This window comes from Myxocyprinus asiaticus, chromosome 47, assembly GCF_019703515.2.
Source record: "Myxocyprinus asiaticus isolate MX2 ecotype Aquarium Trade chromosome 47, UBuf_Myxa_2, whole genome shotgun sequence".
Classification (NCBI taxonomy): Eukaryota; Metazoa; Chordata; class Actinopteri; order Cypriniformes; family Catostomidae; genus Myxocyprinus; species Myxocyprinus asiaticus.
Genome location: NC_059390.1, coordinates 4,638,353 through 4,658,697, shown reverse-complemented (window position 1 = coordinate 4,658,697; position 20,345 = coordinate 4,638,353). Strand labels below are relative to the sequence as shown.

The window sequence follows — 20,345 nt, the reverse complement described above, 5'->3', positions numbered from 1 at the left end:
CAAAAAGGTTTCTGTGAGGTTTAGGGGTAGGGTTAGGGGATAGAAATTATCGTTAGATCTGTGTAAAATCCATAAAATGCAAGGAAGTCTATGGAGAGTCCCCACGCCACAATGATATAAAAACAAGTTCATTGTGTCCTGCTCCATATGGTGGATAAACACATGCGGTAATACAAGCAAACATGCAGTAGGCTACATGCAATATTTAATTAGATTTCAAATTTTTACCTATATGAGATCTGTTTCCTAAACGCCAGTCCTTTAAACTTCTCCTCCAGCGAGTCTTCCATGTCAACGAGGCTGCTCAGACTGTCGCTGCCGCCAATCGCCGTGTCTCTCCCGCAGCCGCGCGGCTGATCGTCCGCTGATTCTCCACCGGCGGCTCCTCTGCTGCAGCGCTCCGCCTGAGACGCGCGTCTGTCGGCCAGGGGGTCCATCATTCTCCGGTCGGCAGCGAGTGGACCCCCCTCGCTGCTCCGGCGCTTAAAAATCCTTTCCAATGTCCCCTGCAATGTCCCTCATGGGATATGAATAAAGGATCTATCTATCTATCTATCTATCTATCTATCTATCTATCTATCTATCTATCTAGCTGTATGTCTGCCTGTCTTTCTGTCTGTCTGTCTGTCTGTCTGACTGTGCGGGCCAGGCGGAAAGCTTCCACGCACGGTCACGCACACGCAGACGTTAGGCGGACTGTGGAAATGTGTGTGTCTGTCTGCGCTACTACAACAGCTGCACTCATCCGCGGCTTCGTCGATGAGGGCATTGTGGGATATTCCTCCTCCTCCTCATCATCCGAGCGCAGCAGCTTCAGGCAATTAAAGTAGGGCAGAGGGTCTCCGACTAGATACACACGCGCTCAGTTCAATGCGTGATAAACTTTGAGTCTGATGTTCTCCACTGTGGCAGAGTGATAAAGTCTCGACTGTAAAAGCTCGAGTGTGGTGAGGTGGAGAAACTGTTTACACGAGGATTTAAACAGGACCTTGTTGTGATTACAAACCCTTTGTACAACCAGGAACCTCTCGAGATACGAAAAAAAGGTTAATAAATAAATTAAAAATAAATAAGTACAAATTTTATATAACAATAATAATAATAATATAATTTAATAATAATATTTAGTTCATATTTAAATAATACTGTTTTTAAACTGTTTTTAAACAGTTTTATAAGATATTCTACGTTTATAATAATAATAACAATAACAATAACAATAATAATAATAATAATAATTTAACCAGGAACCTCGAAGACACAAAAATAAATAAATAAATAATAGTTTTTATCATTAAATAAAAAATAAATTACAATATTTTTAAAGTAATTTTATTTAAATAATACATCATATTTTAATGTAAAATAGCATTAACATATATTTAATGTTTATAATAATATTATTTTTTTTGATAATTCTACATACAAATATGATTTTATCATTATTTAAAGGTGCAGTATGTAAGATTCAGAAACCCTTGTTATTAATGACACCTGTGGCCTATAAGTGAACTGCAGCCGGCTACCTGTTGCTCGTGCTCGTGCACACACTCCATAGGGATGCCAGCCAGCATTGACCACAACAATGACGTAATGTACAAAGAGACAAGTGATTCACCTGCATCATTATCACAGATGAGGTAGCATAATTAAAATAACACAGTTATGATTGTTTTACTACAAACTTTGAGATTGTATATTATATTTGACTCTCCAGTGCTGAAACGGGGCTAAAACAAAGTGTGGATATAGGTCTGACTATGCGAGATTGTAGTTTGAAGTAATCACTTTTCTTTGCATGATACATTGACTGCATTTATACGATAGCCTATGTCGGCGTTAGCTAGCTAGCCAGCTTTATCAATAGCTGTTAGCTAAATTTGGTGGATGATGACAGTAGCTGTTTATAAAATAGACTTTACATATTGACACAATTCAGTATTGATATGATTCCATCACAACTGTAATTTTGATATATCGATGCGCTGTTTTATAATAATAGAATGCATATATTTTCTGTATAACCAAGTTACGTTAAACTAATGAATGGAGCTTTTTGCATTATCATGAACATTGTCTAGCATTCATTTCATGTGTTATTGTAGTTTACCTTGCTGAATAATTACAGATTAACATTATGTCAGTTACTGTGAATCAGCATACCTGACTTTAGTATAAAGAGAAGATCGTTGCAATTATTTGAAAGTTACGAAGCAAAGTAGCTTGCAATTCGTCAGCATTAGCAGGCAAGATCAAGTTAGCTAAAATTACACAGATCAATCCTTATGGCACTATATTTCACATGCTTTGCAGTTATGTAAGCTTACCTGTCCAATAAGAAGAACACCAATTTAAGGTCAGTTTTGATCCCCAAAACCGAACGAAGGTCCCTCCAGGAATCAAATGCCCTGCCAATGTTCACTCTAGTTTTCGCTCGACCACGATCACATTCCTGCTTAGCCAGACGGGATTCAGTAGATAAATGTTGTTGTTTTTTTTGGCTTACTCTGAATTTGTGTGGGAGCCGGACGTTTGCTGGATTCCATCTCTAAGATAACGTTACCTAGTGTTGCAGACTGTCTGTTGACGCGGAAGAGAAGCACTGAGGCAAGTCTCTCGGGAGCGCGCATAAACGTCACATCCTTTGGATTTTCCCGGCAAAAGCGACCCGCTCCCTTCGCATGAAAATCAGTCTACAGGCTTTAATAGGCAACCTAGGAAGTCCGGGAAGGGCTCATTTTTAAGTTGCATTACAAGCCGTTCAAACATTGACAAAAAAAAAAAAGGGTGAATATTACAAGAAACATTTTACATATTGCACCTTTAACCATATTAAGATTATTGAAAAATTATCACATTATATCATTAAATCATGTATTAGCACAAGAGAAAACATACCGCAGATGTCCTGGTTGCTCTTTTCCATACAACAAAAGTGAATGGAGTTTGAGCTGTTGAGCTCCAAAAAGAATGAAAAAGCATACTGGGTTTGGAACAACATGAAGATGAGTAATGATGAATCTTCATTTAGGTGAATTATCCTTTTAACAAAAACATTGAATGACAAAAATGAATGCTGAGTCTCAGAAGGGGACTCCATGCAATGCCCACAAACTGAAAGTGTGTGGAAACAAGGAAGAACACATCATTTTTGCTTGTAAAATGACATTAAGTCATAAGACTGGGGACTGCAAACGTAAACAGAACTAAAATAGAGCAAGTTGTGCTAAATGATCAGATATGAAAAGAGACGTCATGAGTGTTTGAAGAGTACATGCATTTTTCTTCTAATACAATTTGGCTAATGTGATTTAGGTATGAAGAACATTAACCGAGCTCACACAGTCTCTCTCTGATCAACAGAATATACCTTCCCTCTCTATTAAACCTTAGGCGAGAGGAAAACATGTATTCAGATCCAAGCCAAATGAATATAAATAATAGACTTGAAGCCCTAAAATCATTGAAAAGTCATGTGATTACCATGGATGAAGGAAAATTAAATGTGAAGGTAAAAATATTTCTATAGACATAATTTTCATCCTACAAACGTAATCATTTCACTTCACTTCCTGGTAAGAAAATAAGAGTGAAGAACATGGCTGGATCATATTTCATCCCAAAACAAAATGAAAAACAAGAATAATATTTTGCATAAAGAAAATGTTTTGCATTATTTTTGTAATATGACATTATTTTCATTACAATTAAGCACATTTCCCACCCCAGTTCTCATTATAGTAAATTTAAAATTATTTCCTTCTCATGTTTTTGACGTTTAGTAAGATTCACCCACACAAATAGCACTACATGCTGTATATCTGGTCAATAGTTAGCTAACATGGATAAATGCACATAATGATGGCTCAGACTCATAATTTATAATGCTTTTACTAAGGAAAATATTTATTTGCTTTACAGAAAACAGGACAAAAACAAAGCAGGGTTATTTCAGGAGGATAATTTTTCAGAGCCCCAAAATTGAATTGTGATGCAATGAAAAGTGATTACAACTGTAACTGTAATATTATTAAGATGTGCATGAGACATACTGCAGGCATCTTACAAAAGCAAGATGATTCATTTATCACTTGTATATTATGCCACAACAAATACAGAAGAAATGCTCATACACAGTCAGATGCAAACAATTTTCCAAAACAAACGTGTCACAATTCAAACATCTGAATACATCACATCAGGGTAAAACCACCTCCTTCAAAATGCACTTGTTTCCAGGATATAAAAGGGTTGCAGGCATGCTAAAAATAATAAATAACAAATCAATTCTATAGGGACACAGTGCAAGTTCACCACACGCCCGGATGATCGTCTGTCCAGTGCTCTGGCTGTCATAACTATTCATATCTGGCCAAGAAAACACTAGATTTGTCAGGGAGCATCCTTTACCCTACAAGAGTGCAGACAGGGTTTGGATGGCAGCCAGCTGAGGACAAAAAGAGCCATCTGTCCTGTTAAGACCTAATACCAAATAAAAGAGGACAACATCATATGAAGGACTATGGGGCATGTATTCCAGGGCTGGAAAGCATCCATCCTTTTCATGTCATGTCCATACTGTCTCTCTTTATTGCCCTCTATGACAAACATCTCCATTGATATAAAGCTCATTAATTGATATCTCTCCCAACATCTTTCCCCCACGTTACAATAGAGGACACAGCAAATATTTACAAATGACAAAAGATAGATTAAATATTCAGACAAACCATTTTTAAATGCTTTGGAAAGTCACCATCTTCAAACTGTAAACACATTTTTTTTTTTTTTTTTTTGCCTAATCTTTTGTTCAACTTATTCTTATAGTCTCAATCTTTATATTATTTGAGAATCTTTGAATGCGTGAAGACAATGACATTTTGAGGATCTGCTGTGATAGACATGCTACATGATACCAGCCCTACAGCCCGCATCATTGTGTAAATATGAAAATAGATGCACTTTCAATATATTATTACACACATTCTCAGTAGCACAGGGCAAATAGGAAAAAGTGAAGAAAGTAAACAAACAAATAGCATTAAAATAAACTCAAAGCACATAAAAAAAGAGAAAATAAAGATAAACAGTGGACAAAGTATCAAAATCCGATATACAGTTGGAATGAAAAAAAAAAAAAAAAAAAAAAAAAATATATATATATATATATATATATATATATATATATATATATATATATATATATATATATATATATTTGTATTAATCTTAAAAAAAGGACATCTTAGTTAAGTAAAACAATACTTAAAGTATATCTATATATACAGAGCCTATCGCCCCGCCACAGCAGGGGAGAGGGGTGATTTGGGACGAGGACCAGCCAGATTTCAGGACGTCTCATTGACGGTCCTCTCCAACTCTATCACTTTTGCCGTTTCATTTGACCATTTGTCTGACCTGCAAAAAGAAAAAAGACAACAACTAAATGAAATTATTTCAGTTGAATTAAAAAACCTAATAAAGGCTAACATAAGAAAAAGATTACAAATGTTATAACAATTTATAATTTTCAACTACAAAACGAATTAAAATAAAATAAAAATTACATCGAATTAATTTAGTGTTTGATTTAGCAAATTATTACATTTTAAACCTTTATAAGCCACCTTCATTAAACATGAAAATACCCGATTGTGAGAACACTAGACAGCCCAGAGAAATGTAACGCTGTTGATCGTGTTTAATGTAATATCAGTTAACAAACGAACAAAAAAAAACTTAAATCCCTACAATACATATACTAACATTTTAAGCAGTTAAAATATAATAAAAATCTAAAACTAAACTGAACCTAGAAAACACTCAAATTACTAATGCTAACAGTCATAGAATGAAAGCGAACAAAAACTTAAAAAAGTTAAAAATAAAATAGATAAATAAAAAACATCTAAATCTGAATAAAATTGTGCAAACTATTGATATTTTATATTTTTAGTTTTGTTTTAGTTTTTCAGTATATAACATTTTTATTTGGTTTTTTAAAATAAAGGGATTTTTTAGTATTTAAGTTAATTTGTTAACTGATGTTAAGTTAAATAGTGTTATATTTCTCAGGGCCATCTAGTGTTATCACAATCTGGCGTAAGCAATTCAAATTTTTATTTAATGAAGGTGGGTTATAAAGGTTTAAAATGTAGTAATATGCTGTGTATCGAAAACTTAAATTAAATTAACATCATGTGTATTTTATATTTTGTTTCATTTTGGGGGTGGAAGATGTAAAAGATGCTTCTTTCCATTTGATGAATTACGAAATGTGGATGTGGGATATAAACAGGTTTCTGTACTAAAGCTAAAAGTCATAAGGCTGAAAACCAAAACAAAATGAAAAAAGGCTGATTGAAAATAAAACAAATAAAAACTACAAAATAAAGCGTTATCCGCATTACCTGTGTGAGTGCAGGTCTATGAGAATAGATTTTTGAACACGTGTTTCATTGGTGTTCGTTAAAAGTGGGCGTGGCTCTGCTTCATGTGACTTCGCCTGTTCCTGTTTGCGCTGCTGTTCCAAACGCAAGGCCGCCATGACGTCAACCTGCCGGTCCCATTCCCCGCCTAGCCCGACGAGATGGGGGTCATCCAGACCACTGTGCTCGTCAAAGGCCAAAAGGTTCCGAGATTTCACTGTTGAAAGAAAACACGTTAAACTGAAGATCATATATTTGAATATGTGGAACTTAAAATGTTGGTATGTTCCTCATACAAAGCTACTGTATCGCTTCAGAAGACATGGAATATAGTGCACAGGTCATATGGATGGTTTTTATGGTATTTTTATGGTGTTATTACATACATATGGTCACTATAAAACATCATGGTATAGAAAAGATCTACATGGAAATGTTCCTTTTGAGTTCAGCGTAAAAAAAAACCAAATTCAGTTTGGAACGATATGAGGGTAAATAAATAATGACAAAAGTTTTATTTTTAGATGAACTATTCCTAATAAACTTTAAATAAAAGGAGAGCCTCTCTTTTCTGAGTGCATTAACAAACACACTGGCGTTTCGTTAAAGCGGTGCATTAACTGGATAACGTGTGTGGGAGAAACGTGCGAGAGACAGATCAGAGATCAACGATGATTAACTGATCGCTCTGCTTTTTAAGGCATGATAATTACTGTCCCACTCAACCACTGATAACGACTCTCCAGAGCTCAAGAGAGGGTCGCTGCACACTACAGCCTCTTAATATAGATCCAAATACAGCCTTTCCTCCATTCATTAGCAAAAGAGAGAAAGAGATTTATGAGCACATTAGAGGAAGGACCGCAACAGACACATGCAGTGTGTGCATGTGTGTGTGTACCTGTAGCAGTGTAGGACTCTTGTATTGAAATCTCTTTGGTTAGGCCTGTTTTAGTGATAGATGAACAGGGGCTCAAGCCTTGGTAGAAACTCCCCAAGAACACAGAAAAACACAGAACCACTACCTGAAGAATAACAAAATAACAGACATTAAGCACAACAGGCACAATAGAGGTTGAAATACAGCAATGCCATAAACAGACACACATGAACACGTGTGTGTGTGTGTATAATATATACATACATACATACATACATACATACATATATATATATATATATATATATATATACATACACAGTTGAAGTCAGAAGTTTACATACACTTAGGTTGAAGTCATTAAAACTAATTTTTTTAACCACTCTACAAATTTCATATTGGCAAACTATAGTTTTGGCAAGTCGTTTAGGACATCTACTTTGTGCATGACACAAGTCATTTTTCCAGCAATTGTTTACAGACAGATTGTTTCACTTTTAATTTACTATAATCACAATTCCAGTGGGTCAGAAATTTACATACACTAAGTTAACTGTGCTTTTAAGCAGCTTAAAAAATTCCAGAAAATGATGGCAAGCCTTTAGGCAACTAGCCAATTAGCTTCTTGTAGGCTAATTAGCTAATTTGAGTCAATTGGATGTGTACCTGTGGATGTATTTTAAGGCCTACCTTCAAACCCAGTGCCTCTTTGCTTGACATCATGGGAAAAATCTAAAGAAATCAGCCAAAACCTCAGAAAAAAAATTGTGGACCTCCACAAGTCTGGTTCATCCTTGGGAGCAATTTCCAAATGCCTGAAGGTACCACGTTCATCTGTACAAACAATACTACGCAAGTATAAACACCATGGGACCACGCAGCCTAAGGAAGGAGACGCATTCTATCTCCTAGTGATAAATGTACAGTAGTTTGGTGCGAAAAGTGCAAATGAATCGCAGAACAGCAGCAAAGGACCTTGCGAAGATGCTGGCGGAAACAGGTAGACAAGTATCTATATCCACAGTAAAACGAGTCCTATATCGACATAACCTGAAAGGCTGCTCAGCAAGGAAGAAGCCACTGCTCCAAAACCGCCATAAAAAAGCCAGACTACAGTTTGCAAGTGCACATGGGACAAAGATCTTACTTTTAGGAGAAATTTCCTCTGGTCTGATGAAACAAAAATTGAACTTTTTGGCCATAATGACCATCGTTATGTTTGGAGGAAAAAGGGTGAGGCTTGCAAGCTGAAGAACACCATCCCAACCGTGAAGCATGGGGGTGGCAGCATTATGTTGTGGGGGTGCTTTGCTGCAGGAGGGACTGATGCACTTCACAAAGTAGATGGCATCATGAGGAAGGAAAATTATGCGGATATATTAAAGCAACATCTCAAGACATCAGCCAGGAAGTTAAAGCTAGGTCGCAAATGGGTCTTCCAAATGGACAATGACCCCAAGGATACCTCCAGAGCTGTAGCAAAACGGCTTAAGGACAACAAAGTCAAGGTATTGGAGTGGCCATCACAAAGCCCTGACCTCAATGTGATAGATTTGTGGGCAGAACTGAAAAAGCGTGTGTGAGCAAGGAGGCTTTCAAACCTGACTCAGTTCAACCAGTTCTGTCTGGAGGAATGGGCCAAAATTCCAGCAACTTATTGTGAGAAGCTTGTGGAAGGCTACCCCAAACGTTTGACCCAAGTTAAACAATTCAAAGGCAATGCTACCAAATACTAACACATTGTATGTAAACTTCTGACCCACTGGGAATGTGATGAAAGAAGTAAAAGCTGAAATAAATAATTCTCTCTACTATTATTCTGGCATTTCACATTCTTAAAATAAAGTAGTGATCCTAACTGACCTAAGACAGGGGAATGTTTTCTACGAATAAATGTCAGGAATTGTGAAAAACTGAGTTTAAAAGTATTTGGCTAAGGTGTATGTAAACTTCTGACTTTAACTTTATATATATATATATATATATATATACATACATGGTCCAAATTAACACTCGCCAAGCGCGAGTAAAATTGATCAGTTAAATAAAGGACTCCGTAGCCAGTAAACAAAATACTGTAAGAATGATAATCTGACCATTGCTGATATAATCACCGTAAGCAATTCAAATCAAACACGTAGCTCAGCGGTTAAGGCTCTGGGTTTCTGATCAGAAGGTCGGGGGTTCAAGCCCCAGCACTGCCAAGATGCCACTGTTGGGCCCTTGAGCAAGGCCCTTGACCCTATCTGCTCCAGGGATGCTATATCATGGCTGACCCTGCACTCTGACCCCAGCTTAGCTGGGATATGTGAAAAAAAGAATTTCACTGTATATGTGAAATTCTGTAATTTCACTGTATAATGTGTGATAAAATTAATTAAATATACTGAAGTAAACATTGCTCGTGATGATAATCTGACCACTGCTGATAAAAAGGGTTTATTTAAGATATATATATATATATATACACACAGGCGGCCAAAAGTTTGGAATAATGTACAGATTTAGCTGTTTCTGAAGGAAATTGGTACTTTAATTCACCAAAGTGGCATTCAACTGATCACAAAGTATAGTCAGGACATTAATGATGTAAAAAAACAGCATCATCACTATTTGAATAAAGTCATTGCTGCACATGGAGGATTTTTTTGATGAGAACTCTTTGAAATAGTTTAAGAAGATCTGACTTTTTTTTTTTCAAATTGCAATTTTTCCTGACTATACATTGTGATCAGCTGAATGCCACTGGTGAATAAAAGTACAGATTTCTTTCCATAAGAGCAAAATCTGTACATCAATCCAAACTTTTGGCCACCAGTGTATGTGTGTATGTGTGTGTGTGTATATATATGTATAAATTTAATTATATATTTATATATATATATATATTTTTTATTTTGATTATAATGTTAATCAAAATTCAGGTGCATAGCCGGTAAGAAATAATTACATAAATTAAAAGTATTTGTACATTTTTCACATTTATTTGCAATTGGACCATTTTGGACCTGCAGGCATCTATATGCAAACATTTAGCTCTTTTTATTAGCAGGAAGTTCTCACCATGAGACAGGTGGAGGTCTGTGTTCCCGTCACCCTACAGGAGCGCGGGACCTTTCCTGCCACTACTGCCTGCAGCGAGTGCAGCTGCTGCAGCAGAGACCTGAGAGACACGCATTGGCATAATCAATACAAGTCACTTTGCATATGATGTTTAATTAATTATCAAATATTAGAATTTTTTTTTTAAACAACCAGTGACAGGAGATCAAAACGTTTCCTTATTATTAGCTAATTATGAACTTTGGGAGTGGTAAATGAAACTGTAATGCAGAGTTTGAGGTTTGAATGGATATGTTTATGAGGGTCTTACTTGTTGGTGCACTCAAGATTTTCGACTTTCCTGCGCAGCTCATTGTTCTCATTGGAGCATGTCTCCACCCTGTGGACGGAGAGGGGATTGCAATGTCATATTATTCCAAGATTTATATTCTGCTACTGAAGACATTTCAGCTGTAAACTTCTATGAAAAGACCGTAAGTGACATGAAAACTTTGGATGATCAAATACAGTGTAAAAACATCTGAGTGTAAAAACAGAGAGAGAAACAACTTTTATATTAAAATGCATTAAGTGACTGACTTCTTTTCTAGAGCATCCATGTACTCTTTCTTTTTCCGGCGGCTCTCCTGTGCCGAAATCTGTTTGAGAGCAATTCATAAGAAGTTCAGTAAGTTTTATTTTGACATTTCTGGAATCCACAGACATGATTTAAAGTATGTGTCTTTCACTCTTAGACTAAGAAGTCTGACACCCACCTTGTTCTTGATCTTTCTGCGAATCTTCTTGAGTGCTTTCTCCTCAGCTTTGGACAGGGGCAGTTTGGAGGGAACCGGGTATCCTTCTGCGATCAGTGTGCGTTTCTCCTCCTCAGTGAGCAGGAGAGGACCTGACCCCTGCAGTTTCTGTCAAAAGTGATGAGATGAGACGAGACAAGGGTCACTTAAAACAGTTTGAACAACATTTCCAGTCAGATGTACAGCTGTGCTCAAAAGTTTGCATACCCTTGGAGAATTGGTAATATATGTACCATTTTTAAAGAAAAACATGAATGTGCAGGCAAAACACATTTCTTTTATTTCTTATGGGATTCATATTCAACTGTAGGTTATAACAGAATGGCACAATCATAAATCAAAACATGGCAACAAAGAAAAAAATGAAATGACCCCTGTTCAAAAGTCTGCATACCCTTAGTTCTTAATAGTGTGTATTGCCCCCTTTAGCATCAATGACAGCGTGCAGTCTTTTGTAATAGTTGTCTATGAGGCCCCAAATTCTTGCAGGTGCATTCGTCTTGGCAAAATGCCTCCAGGTCATGCAAAGTCTTTGGTCGTCTTGCATGAACCGCACGTTTGAGATCTCCCCAGAGTGGCTCGATGATATTAAGGTCAGGAGACCGTGATGGCCACTCCAGAACCTTCACCTTTTTCTGCTGTAACCACTGGAGGGTCAACTTGGCCTTGTGCTTAGGGTCATTGTCGTGCTGGAAAGTCCAAGAGCGTCCCATGCGCAGCTTTCGTGCAGAAGAATGCAAATTGTCTGCCAGTATTTTCTGATAACATGCTGCATTCATCTTGCCATCAATTTTCACAAGATTCCCCATGCCTTTAGAGCTCACACACCACCAAAACATCAGTGAGCCACCACCATGCTTCACAGTGGGGATGGTATTCTTTTCACTATAGGCCTTGTTGACCCCTCTCCAAACATAGCACTTATGGTTGTGACCATAAAGCTCTATTTTGGTCTTGTCACTCCAAATTACAGTGTGCCAGAAGCTGTGAGGCGTGTCAAGGTGTTGTCGGGCATATTGTAACTGGGCTTTTTTGTGGCATTGGCGCAGTAAAGACTTCTTTCTGGCAACTCAACCATGCAGCTCATTTTTGTTCACGTATCGTCATATTGTGCTCCTTGAAACAACCACACCATCTTTTTCCAGAGCAGCCTGTATTTCTCCTGAGGTTACCTGTGGGTTTTTCTTTGTATCCCGAACAATTCTTCTGGCAGTTGTGGCTGAAATCTTTCTTGGTCTACCTGACCTTGGCTTGGTATCAAGAGATCCCCGAATTTTCCACTTCTTAATAAGTGATTGAACATTACTGACTGGCATTTTCAAGGCTTTGGATATCTTTTTATATCCTTTTCCATCTTTATAAAGTTCCATTACCTTGTTACGCAGGTCTTTTGACAGTTGTTTTCTGCTCCCCATGGCTCAGTATCTAGCCTGCTCAGTGCATCCATGTGAGAGCTAACAAACTCATTGACTATTTATACACAGACACTAATTGTGATTTAAAAAGCCACAGGTGTGGGAAATTAACCTTTAATTGCCATTTAAACCTGTGTGTGTCACCTTGTGTGTCTGTAACAAGGCCAAACATTCAAGGGTATGTAAACTTTTGATCAGTGCCATTTGGGTGATTTCTGTTATCATTATAATTTAAAAAGGAGCCAAACAACTATGTGATAATAAATTGCTTCATATGATCACTATCCTTAAATAAAAGACAGTTTTTTGCATGATCAGTCATATTTTCAAAATCAATGCCAAAATTTCACAATTTCTGCCAGGGTATGCAAACTTTTGAGCACAACTGTAACATGTTTTGTTCCAGCTCAACAGATGTCTTGTACTCACATGTGGTGCCGTCAGCAGAGGAGAGTTGGAGAGGGAAGAAGGGGCTCTTGGCGCCACCTTGAGGGCAGCAGGGGTCTGTGTCGGGCTGGCGGGGGCACAGGGGTGGACAGGGCTCTGGCTGCCCTCTGAGTCACTGCCATGAGAGCTGGGAGGAGTGGGCGGCATCTGCAGAGACTCCAGCCCTAAAAGAAACGCACATAGATCTTTATTTCCTGTAAATCCAAAACAAAGAAAAATGTATAAAAAAGTGCAATGTTTTACCTTTAGGTGAGAGGTTTAAGAACCGATCCACCTCATGTGGCTCCAGTTTAATCTGCGGGCTGAAACCCTCACTGTCCTCCTTCACCTACAACAACCAATCACAAAACGGCACCCCGTTAATATCCTACCATTACAATCACTGACTGTATGGTTGTTGTCATGAGTGTGTGCTGCTCACATTGGCTGGTTTAATCTGTGCAGCCTGAGGAAGGGTCAGTGAGAGGGTGGGGTCACTTGCTGTGGTCACAGGCTCAGACACGGGACCCTCAGGGGTCAGAGTGAGGGTCAGTGTGGGAAGCAGGGCAGGCGGGTCACACAGGAGAGGTGCCATCTTAAGCCTTTTATCTTCCTGTTCCATGGGCCAATCATCATTGTCTGAATCACCTGGTAAAAGAACAAGAGTCTTTATTTAAAGATGTGTTACTGTACAAATGCCACATTTCACATTTAATTTAGACAAGCTAAACTAGTTCACGCAAGATGAAAATATTTTATATTAATGGTATATAATCATAAAAAATGGTGCCAATGCAATAGGCCTTAGTTAGTTCTACTCTAAGTAGTAGTACCATATTTAAATAAAAATCAAATTATTAAATTTGCTTTATTTTAATTTTAATTTATCAAAGAATTTCCATGACTTTTTAAAAATAATTTGACAGAGATTGCACTAACAAAAGGCAATTTTTTTTTTTAGCTATTTTAGAGAAATAACAGAAAAATATTTTAAACATTTATAATTACTAACAACATTTCCATGACTTTTCCATGATTCCATGATACCTCTGATTTTTTTTTTTTAATTTCCAACAAATCAGGACCCAAATAATTAACATTTGCATTTCCAGTTTATTCATCAAAATATTGCTATTATTTTACAGCTTGAAGAAACCATGAAAATAACATTGAAAAGAACATTTGCCTCGAGCTTAGCTGCCTTGTCAAAAAATGCCGCCATGTTACTTTTAGATAAAGATTGCAAGTTGATGCCAGAGTTTTTATACAAAGTCAAATCAAATCAAATCACTTTATTGTCACACAGCCATATACACAAGTGCAATGGTATGTGAAATTCTTGGGTGCAGTTCCGATCAACATAGCAGTCGTGACAGTGATGAGACATATACAAATTTACAATAACATCAAATTAACACAACACAATTTAAACATCTGTTATACACATAATTACACTCAACAGTATACAAATAACAACATACACTGTACAGTATACAATACGCACTATATAGATACACATTATTCAATAAAAATAAAAATAAAAATATATAAAAAAGTACATATAGTAGTATATATAGAATGTACAGTATTGTACTGTATTGACATTCAGGCTGTCGGTTGATAGTCAGTTGTTAAGAGAGAACATAATATAATAATAATAATATAATTTATGACAGTCCGGTGTGAGATATAAGAGTAGGGGTAATAAAGTGCAGTGCTGATGTATTTTGATCGTGGGAGATCAAGAGTTCAAAAGTCTGATTGCTTGGGGAGAGAAGCTGTCATGAAGTTGGCTGGTGCGGGTCCTGATGCTGCGATACCGCCTGCCTGGTGGCTGGAGTCTCTGATGATCCTCCGAGCTTTTTTCACACACCGCCTTGTATATATTTCCTAGAGGGAGGGAAGCTCACCTCCGATGATGTGTTTGGCAGTTCGCACCACCCTTTGCAGTGCTTTGCGGTTGTGGGCGGTGCTATTGCCGTACCAGGCGGAGATGCAGCCAGTCAGGATGCTCTCTACAGTGCAGGTGTAGAACCGTGTGAGGATGTGGCGGTTCATTCCAAACTTCCTCAGCCGTCTCAGGAAGAAGAGGACCTGATGAGCCTTCTTCACAACGACTTCAGTGTGGATGGACCATGTGAGTTCCTCAGTGATGTGGACACCCAGGAACTTGAAGCTGCTGACTCTCTCCACTGGTGCTCCATTGATGGTGATGGGACTGTGTTCTCTGTCTTTTCTTCTGAAGTCCACCACAAGCTCCTTTGTCTTACTGACGTTGAGGGAGTGGTTGTGCTCCTGACACCAGTGTGTCAGAGTGTGCACCTCCTCTCTGTAGACTGTTTCATCATTGTCAGTGATCAGACCTACCACCGTCGTGTCATCAGCAAACTTAATGATGGCACTGGAGCTATGTGTTGCCACACAGTCATGTGTGTACAGGGAATACAGTAGTGGGCTGAGAACACAGCCCTGTGGGGCTCCAGTGTTGAGGGTTAGTGATGAGGAGATGTTGCTGCCTATTCTAACCACCTGGCGTCTGCTTGACAGGAAGTCCAGGATCCAGCTGCACAGCGAGCTGTTTAAGCCCAGAGCCCGGAGTTTCTCATCTAGCTTGGAGGGCACTATGGTGTTGAATGCTGAGCTGTAGTCTACAGACAGCATTCTCACATAAGTGTTCTTTTTTTCCAGGTGGGAGAGAGCAGTGTGTATTGTAGATGCAATGGCATCATCAGTGGAGCGGTTGTTGCGGTAAGCAAACTGCAATGGGTCAAGAGAGAGAGGCAGCACAGAGCAGATGTAATCTCTGATTAGTCTCTCAAAGCATTTGCTGATGATGGGGGTCAGAGCAACAGGACGCCAGTCATTTAAGCAAGTTATTTTTGATTGCTTTGGAACAGGCACAATGGTGGATGTTTTAAAGCATGTGGGGACTACAGACAAAGAGAAGTCACATGACATCAGTATTTGCAAGGACACCCTTTTCAATATTTTGAATATTGATGTTGTTTTTTGGCATTTAAAGTTTGACCAACTCATTACTTCTATCCCCAGCCTCTCAAAGGAAACAAAAACCTTTTAAGGGACTCTTCCAGGCATGGAAATTACAATTTTGTAGTCTTAATGCTTTTTTTTTTTTTTACGCTAGAAGTTTTTTACATTTATTTTTAATTTTTCAGTGCATCATCAGCTGCATGATCAGCACCTGGGTACATAAAAGTACAACATAATTAACGGACTGTATTTTTATACCTCACAGTCTCATTTACATTTGCGTCAAATAAAAAATGCTGTCTACTTTTGACTACGGTAAGAAAGACAACAATGATGTAAAGTAAACTCTACGTATATATATATGAATTCTCGCTAAATCTTACCAGCGTCACTGCCAGGTTCTCCGGGCAGATGGGAGAGGGGCGACTGTGGGCGTGAGTCTCCGCACAGCGAGTAACTGTGTTCGGCCTGGATGTGTGGCGGCACTGGAGAAGCAGGGGTCAGTTCTTCCTCTATGTCCATAGATTCACCACGCCCACACAAGAACGGATCGCTTAACAGTTGCCCCAGCAAAGCCTCTTGAGACAGATCACCCAGGAGCTCGGTGAAATGCTGCATAAAAATGAAGGAAGTTTGGGGTTGGTAACAGCCAGTCACCCACAGAATACAGACATAAGTGAGACAGAGACAAAAAGCCTCAGACGTGCTTGTTAAACCACAACTTGTTAAATAGTTCTTAACTGTAGACCATAAAACATTGTGAGGGAGCATCAGTTCAATTCTTTGACATTCAGATTGGATAGCCTTGGGGAACAGACAAAATTTGATAGCAAGCAGCTTTCAGAGCAAATCAAAATGGACCTTTTGTTTTCTCATGCCCAAATTCGATGACTCATTCTTCTCCTGTCTCTTGCTGATGAGATGGTTTGATCCAGATCTAAATATAACAGACAGGCTCCCTTCTCCTTGGCATTCCTAGAGGTGCATTCCAATCTCTCACCCCTTCTCACCCCACACAAAAATGCCCCTCCTCTTAAACAGGTTAGGACAGGCTGCAACACTTTAAATCCAAGCCTTTGGCATCTTTTCTTGTATAAAAGACTCATCACTCAGGTCGTTGGTCAACAGATAAGATCACTTTATATTCTTTCTGTAGATTAGAAAAAAGCACTTGCCAACAGGTAGAACTTCTCAGCTTTTCTCCTCAAGGGCTGTTTAATAAAGGCTGTTCATTAAATCAATAGTTATATGTTTTGATAACATCAATCGCAATGCTTCATAGGATGTGCAGTTCATTCCCCCATTAAAGAAGTTAAGTACACAGTCTTGTACTTTTGTCTTTTTGTCGATTTTCAAATAACTTTTTTGCTTGAAAGTTTGTAATGGTGTGATGAACCCCAGAGCTTTATTCATGGCTTAGAAATCTTTTATGAATGATTTTGTGAAATCCCTATGGAAAAAAATACTTCTGGAACCAAAGACTTCTGAAAAAATGGGGCACTGTTGCACTCTATTATGACAGGAGTTGACTTGAAAAGAGAAAACTGACCGCAGAAGACAGACATGCTAAAGCCTGCTATACTTTGCAGCAACACTGAGAATTCGATGCATTTGTATAGTGTTGTGTTAACACATTTCAAATGACAGCATGTGAACTCTTAAAGCAATAAACCTTTGCATTAAGTGGACCTAGGAGCCAAAGTAATGGTGAAATGTTGCTTGTAGAAATGCTCTGTCAAAACAGACTTGTCTCCATCTGCATCGATGAGTCAGAGTACAGACAGCTCATCTGCAGGAAGAGGGTCAATGCTGGTTTTCCAGCTTTAAGACTTAGACATTCATACCAACTTCTGTTTTCTATGTATGCATCTGTTTGTGTGCACAAGCAGTAGGGCGCATAGTAGCCATGTACCGCACACCATGCAGCTCTCTGGGTTCAGCCAACAAAGGTGTATTATCAGATCGAACAACGGTGCTTTGACTAGCAGAGACTGATACAGGGCATGAAGGTTCAGGTGTTGTTAAAGGAATATTCCAGGTACAATAAAGTTAAGCTTTTAAAGAATTTCGACTCTCCCCTCAGTTATTAAAAAACGTATATAACTAAAATAATAACTTTGTAATCATTTTCAAGTACAGCCCATTTCATTCTCTGTGTACACAGATATGGTTGGTAAGCAATTTTATCACACTAAAATCACGTTAGCATGTATAATGTTTGCGTCTTGTGGCTATACTTTTGAAAGAATGTGTATTTTAGCATTTATGGGCTGGCCCCATCCACTTGCCATACTGTAAACATAATTTTAGCATTTTCTTTTTAAACAAAGCAGGAACCAATTAAAATAATGTTTTAGTGGAAATCAACATTACACCACAAATTCTGTTAATTGGGCTGAACTGGGAACATTCCTTAAAAGGAATTGGAGGAATCATATTTATAGTGGGAAAATGCAAGACTGAATCTCCAGCAAAGATATTAGAATAACCTATGTAAATGTGAAAAAATTAAATAAAAATATGAATGGGCCAAAAAACAAACAAACAAAAAAAAAAACTACTGATGGAGGAACTGAATAGAAACTAGGAAGGAAAGAGGTGGAGTCAGGGATAAAATGGAGAGGTCAGCACGTTGGTTCAGTTCCAATCTGACTCAGTTCCAGGGGTGAGCAAAGTAAAAAAACAGACAGACAAAGAGAGAGGGAAGAGAACAGAGCTAAACGAATACACAACTGAACAAGTGAAATGAGAGAGAGAGAGAAAACTAGAAAGAAAGAAAGAAAGAAAAAGAGAGCAAGGGAAATAATGTGTGTCAGAACTGACAAAGTCACTCTGGAATGCCTTGTCCAATACTTTCCACTTTTGTAACTCTAGCTTCACTCAAGAGAAGCTCTGTCTGGAGTGCCCAAGCACATCTCACATAGATCAGTGAGGACTGGACTGGACTTGTCTGGATGTCTGGACTTGCAGGGAAAAAAGCATGTGCATCCCAGGCATTCTCACAGAGTCTGCCTCCCCCAACACATTATAAATAAAATCACACCAGTGGAGTGTGTGTCTATGTAAACAGTGCTGCAAGGAGGCCTCATTTGAACTTGCGTGAACTCCATGTTCGTCAAAACACTTAACCAGACTCTTAATCAGATTTGACAAATTCCGGCATGCCTTTTATTCACTTAAACCTCTTCTTCAGCCTAAAATCATGCCAGAAATTATCTACTGCAAGCATTGGTTGGTGAGTCCAAGGCCAGATGAGGTGAATGCTCTGTGTGATATAGTGGAGTGATCGTATTGACTGAATGGCACCGAGCGTTGTAATGGCAGTTCAAATTAGGTCACAGGTGGGTGAAGCCGTCAGGGATGTGTGACATAACATGCCACAGCTGACATCGCCTGGATGCATTTGAAGCAGTCGTTCCCGTTTCAATCCAATTCACGAAAAGTCGAGTCCTGGCGGTACAGTGTCACTGTCATTATGCCATTCCTGCACTATTCATGGGTAATATGTAATTACGTTTGACCCTAAGCTTGTGGTTAGATGATTATGATGATTGTTGTAAATTGCTGGGTGTAGACTTCTCTCAAAGAGGAATATAAGAGAGCGTTCACTTCAAAGGAAGAAGATAGATGAAGATAGACACAAGGTTCCCTTGAAGGTTCCCACACTGCCGAGAGCCTGGTCTGGGACCAGTTCCCTCACAGCATGGCATTGAGAGAGCATGGGCTTCGGAACTTGCCAAGTTGCAAAGGTGTTGTAAAATACTCACGGTTTTAAAAGTATAGCCACAAGACATAAACAATATGCATGTTAACATGATTTTAGTGTGATAAAATCGCTCACTAACCTTCGCTGTGTAAAGTTATAGCCAATTATGCAACTTCATTGCCATGACGATGTATTGTCAACAAACCCTAAAACCCAAAATGACTGTAAAAATGACAATTTAAACAACTTTACAGCTCAAATAATACATGTTTTAACAGAAGAATTAATGTACGTGCTTTTATAAAATTATAAGCTTCACATTTCTCCCTTTAAACCCTCCAAAAATTGGCCCCTTTCACATCCATTTGAAGTACCTCACTGTAACCTCGATTTTTGCTTTTTTTAAAGAAAAGTAGGGACGAGTCAAAATTATTTTTTGTGCTAATCAACATTATGCCACAAATGCTATCGACTGAGCTTAACTTGTATTGAACCCGGAATATTTCCTCTCGTGCACATCGAGACAGTTATGTGCATATTGTTCTCATGCAATCCGGTTTTTCAATAAACGTGGACAGTCCACATCTGTGCACGTTGTCTGCACACGTCCCTGCCATTTACAGGACTATAAAGCATCACAAA

General features: G+C 38.3%; 2 protein-coding genes across 14 annotated transcripts in view; both read right to left on the bottom strand.

Moving 5' to 3' along the window:
• LOC127436753 (diacylglycerol kinase iota-like) overlaps nt 1-958 on the bottom strand; it is a 62,703-nt gene extending 61,745 nt beyond the window's left edge. For 10 of the 13 annotated variants that reach the window (XM_051691083.1, XM_051691089.1, XM_051691087.1 and 7 more), the window contains exon 1: nt 229-362. Coding sequence is in view for 3 of the 13 variants with exons in the window: in XM_051691094.1 (XP_051547054.1) it covers nt 229-440 (212 nt within the window). In the remaining 10 variants the exon portion in view is untranslated. Of the gene's footprint in view, nt 1-228 lie in introns of all 13 variants that reach the window. The other 3 variants (XM_051691094.1, XM_051691095.1, XM_051691090.1) reach the window with 3 other exon arrangements.
• A 4,252-nt stretch (nt 959-5,210) lies between these two features.
• Nucleotides 5,211-20,345, bottom strand: part of LOC127436863 (cyclic AMP-responsive element-binding protein 3-like protein 2) — a 28,857-nt gene continuing 13,722 nt past the window's right edge. The window contains exons 2-12 of the mRNA XM_051691314.1: nt 16,381-16,609; nt 13,449-13,654; nt 13,271-13,355; nt 13,010-13,191; nt 11,127-11,273; nt 10,951-11,009; nt 10,682-10,750; nt 10,372-10,471; nt 7,330-7,453; nt 6,411-6,645; nt 5,211-5,418 (exon numbers count right to left, since the gene is read on the bottom strand). Of these exons, the coding sequence (XP_051547274.1) occupies nt 5,349-5,418; nt 6,411-6,645; nt 7,330-7,453; nt 10,372-10,471; nt 10,682-10,750; nt 10,951-11,009; nt 11,127-11,273; nt 13,010-13,191; nt 13,271-13,355; nt 13,449-13,654; nt 16,381-16,609 (1,506 nt within the window). The 3' untranslated portion in view covers nt 5,211-5,348. The remainder of the gene's footprint in view (nt 5,419-6,410; nt 6,646-7,329; nt 7,454-10,371; nt 10,472-10,681; nt 10,751-10,950; nt 11,010-11,126; nt 11,274-13,009; nt 13,192-13,270; nt 13,356-13,448; nt 13,655-16,380; nt 16,610-20,345) is intronic.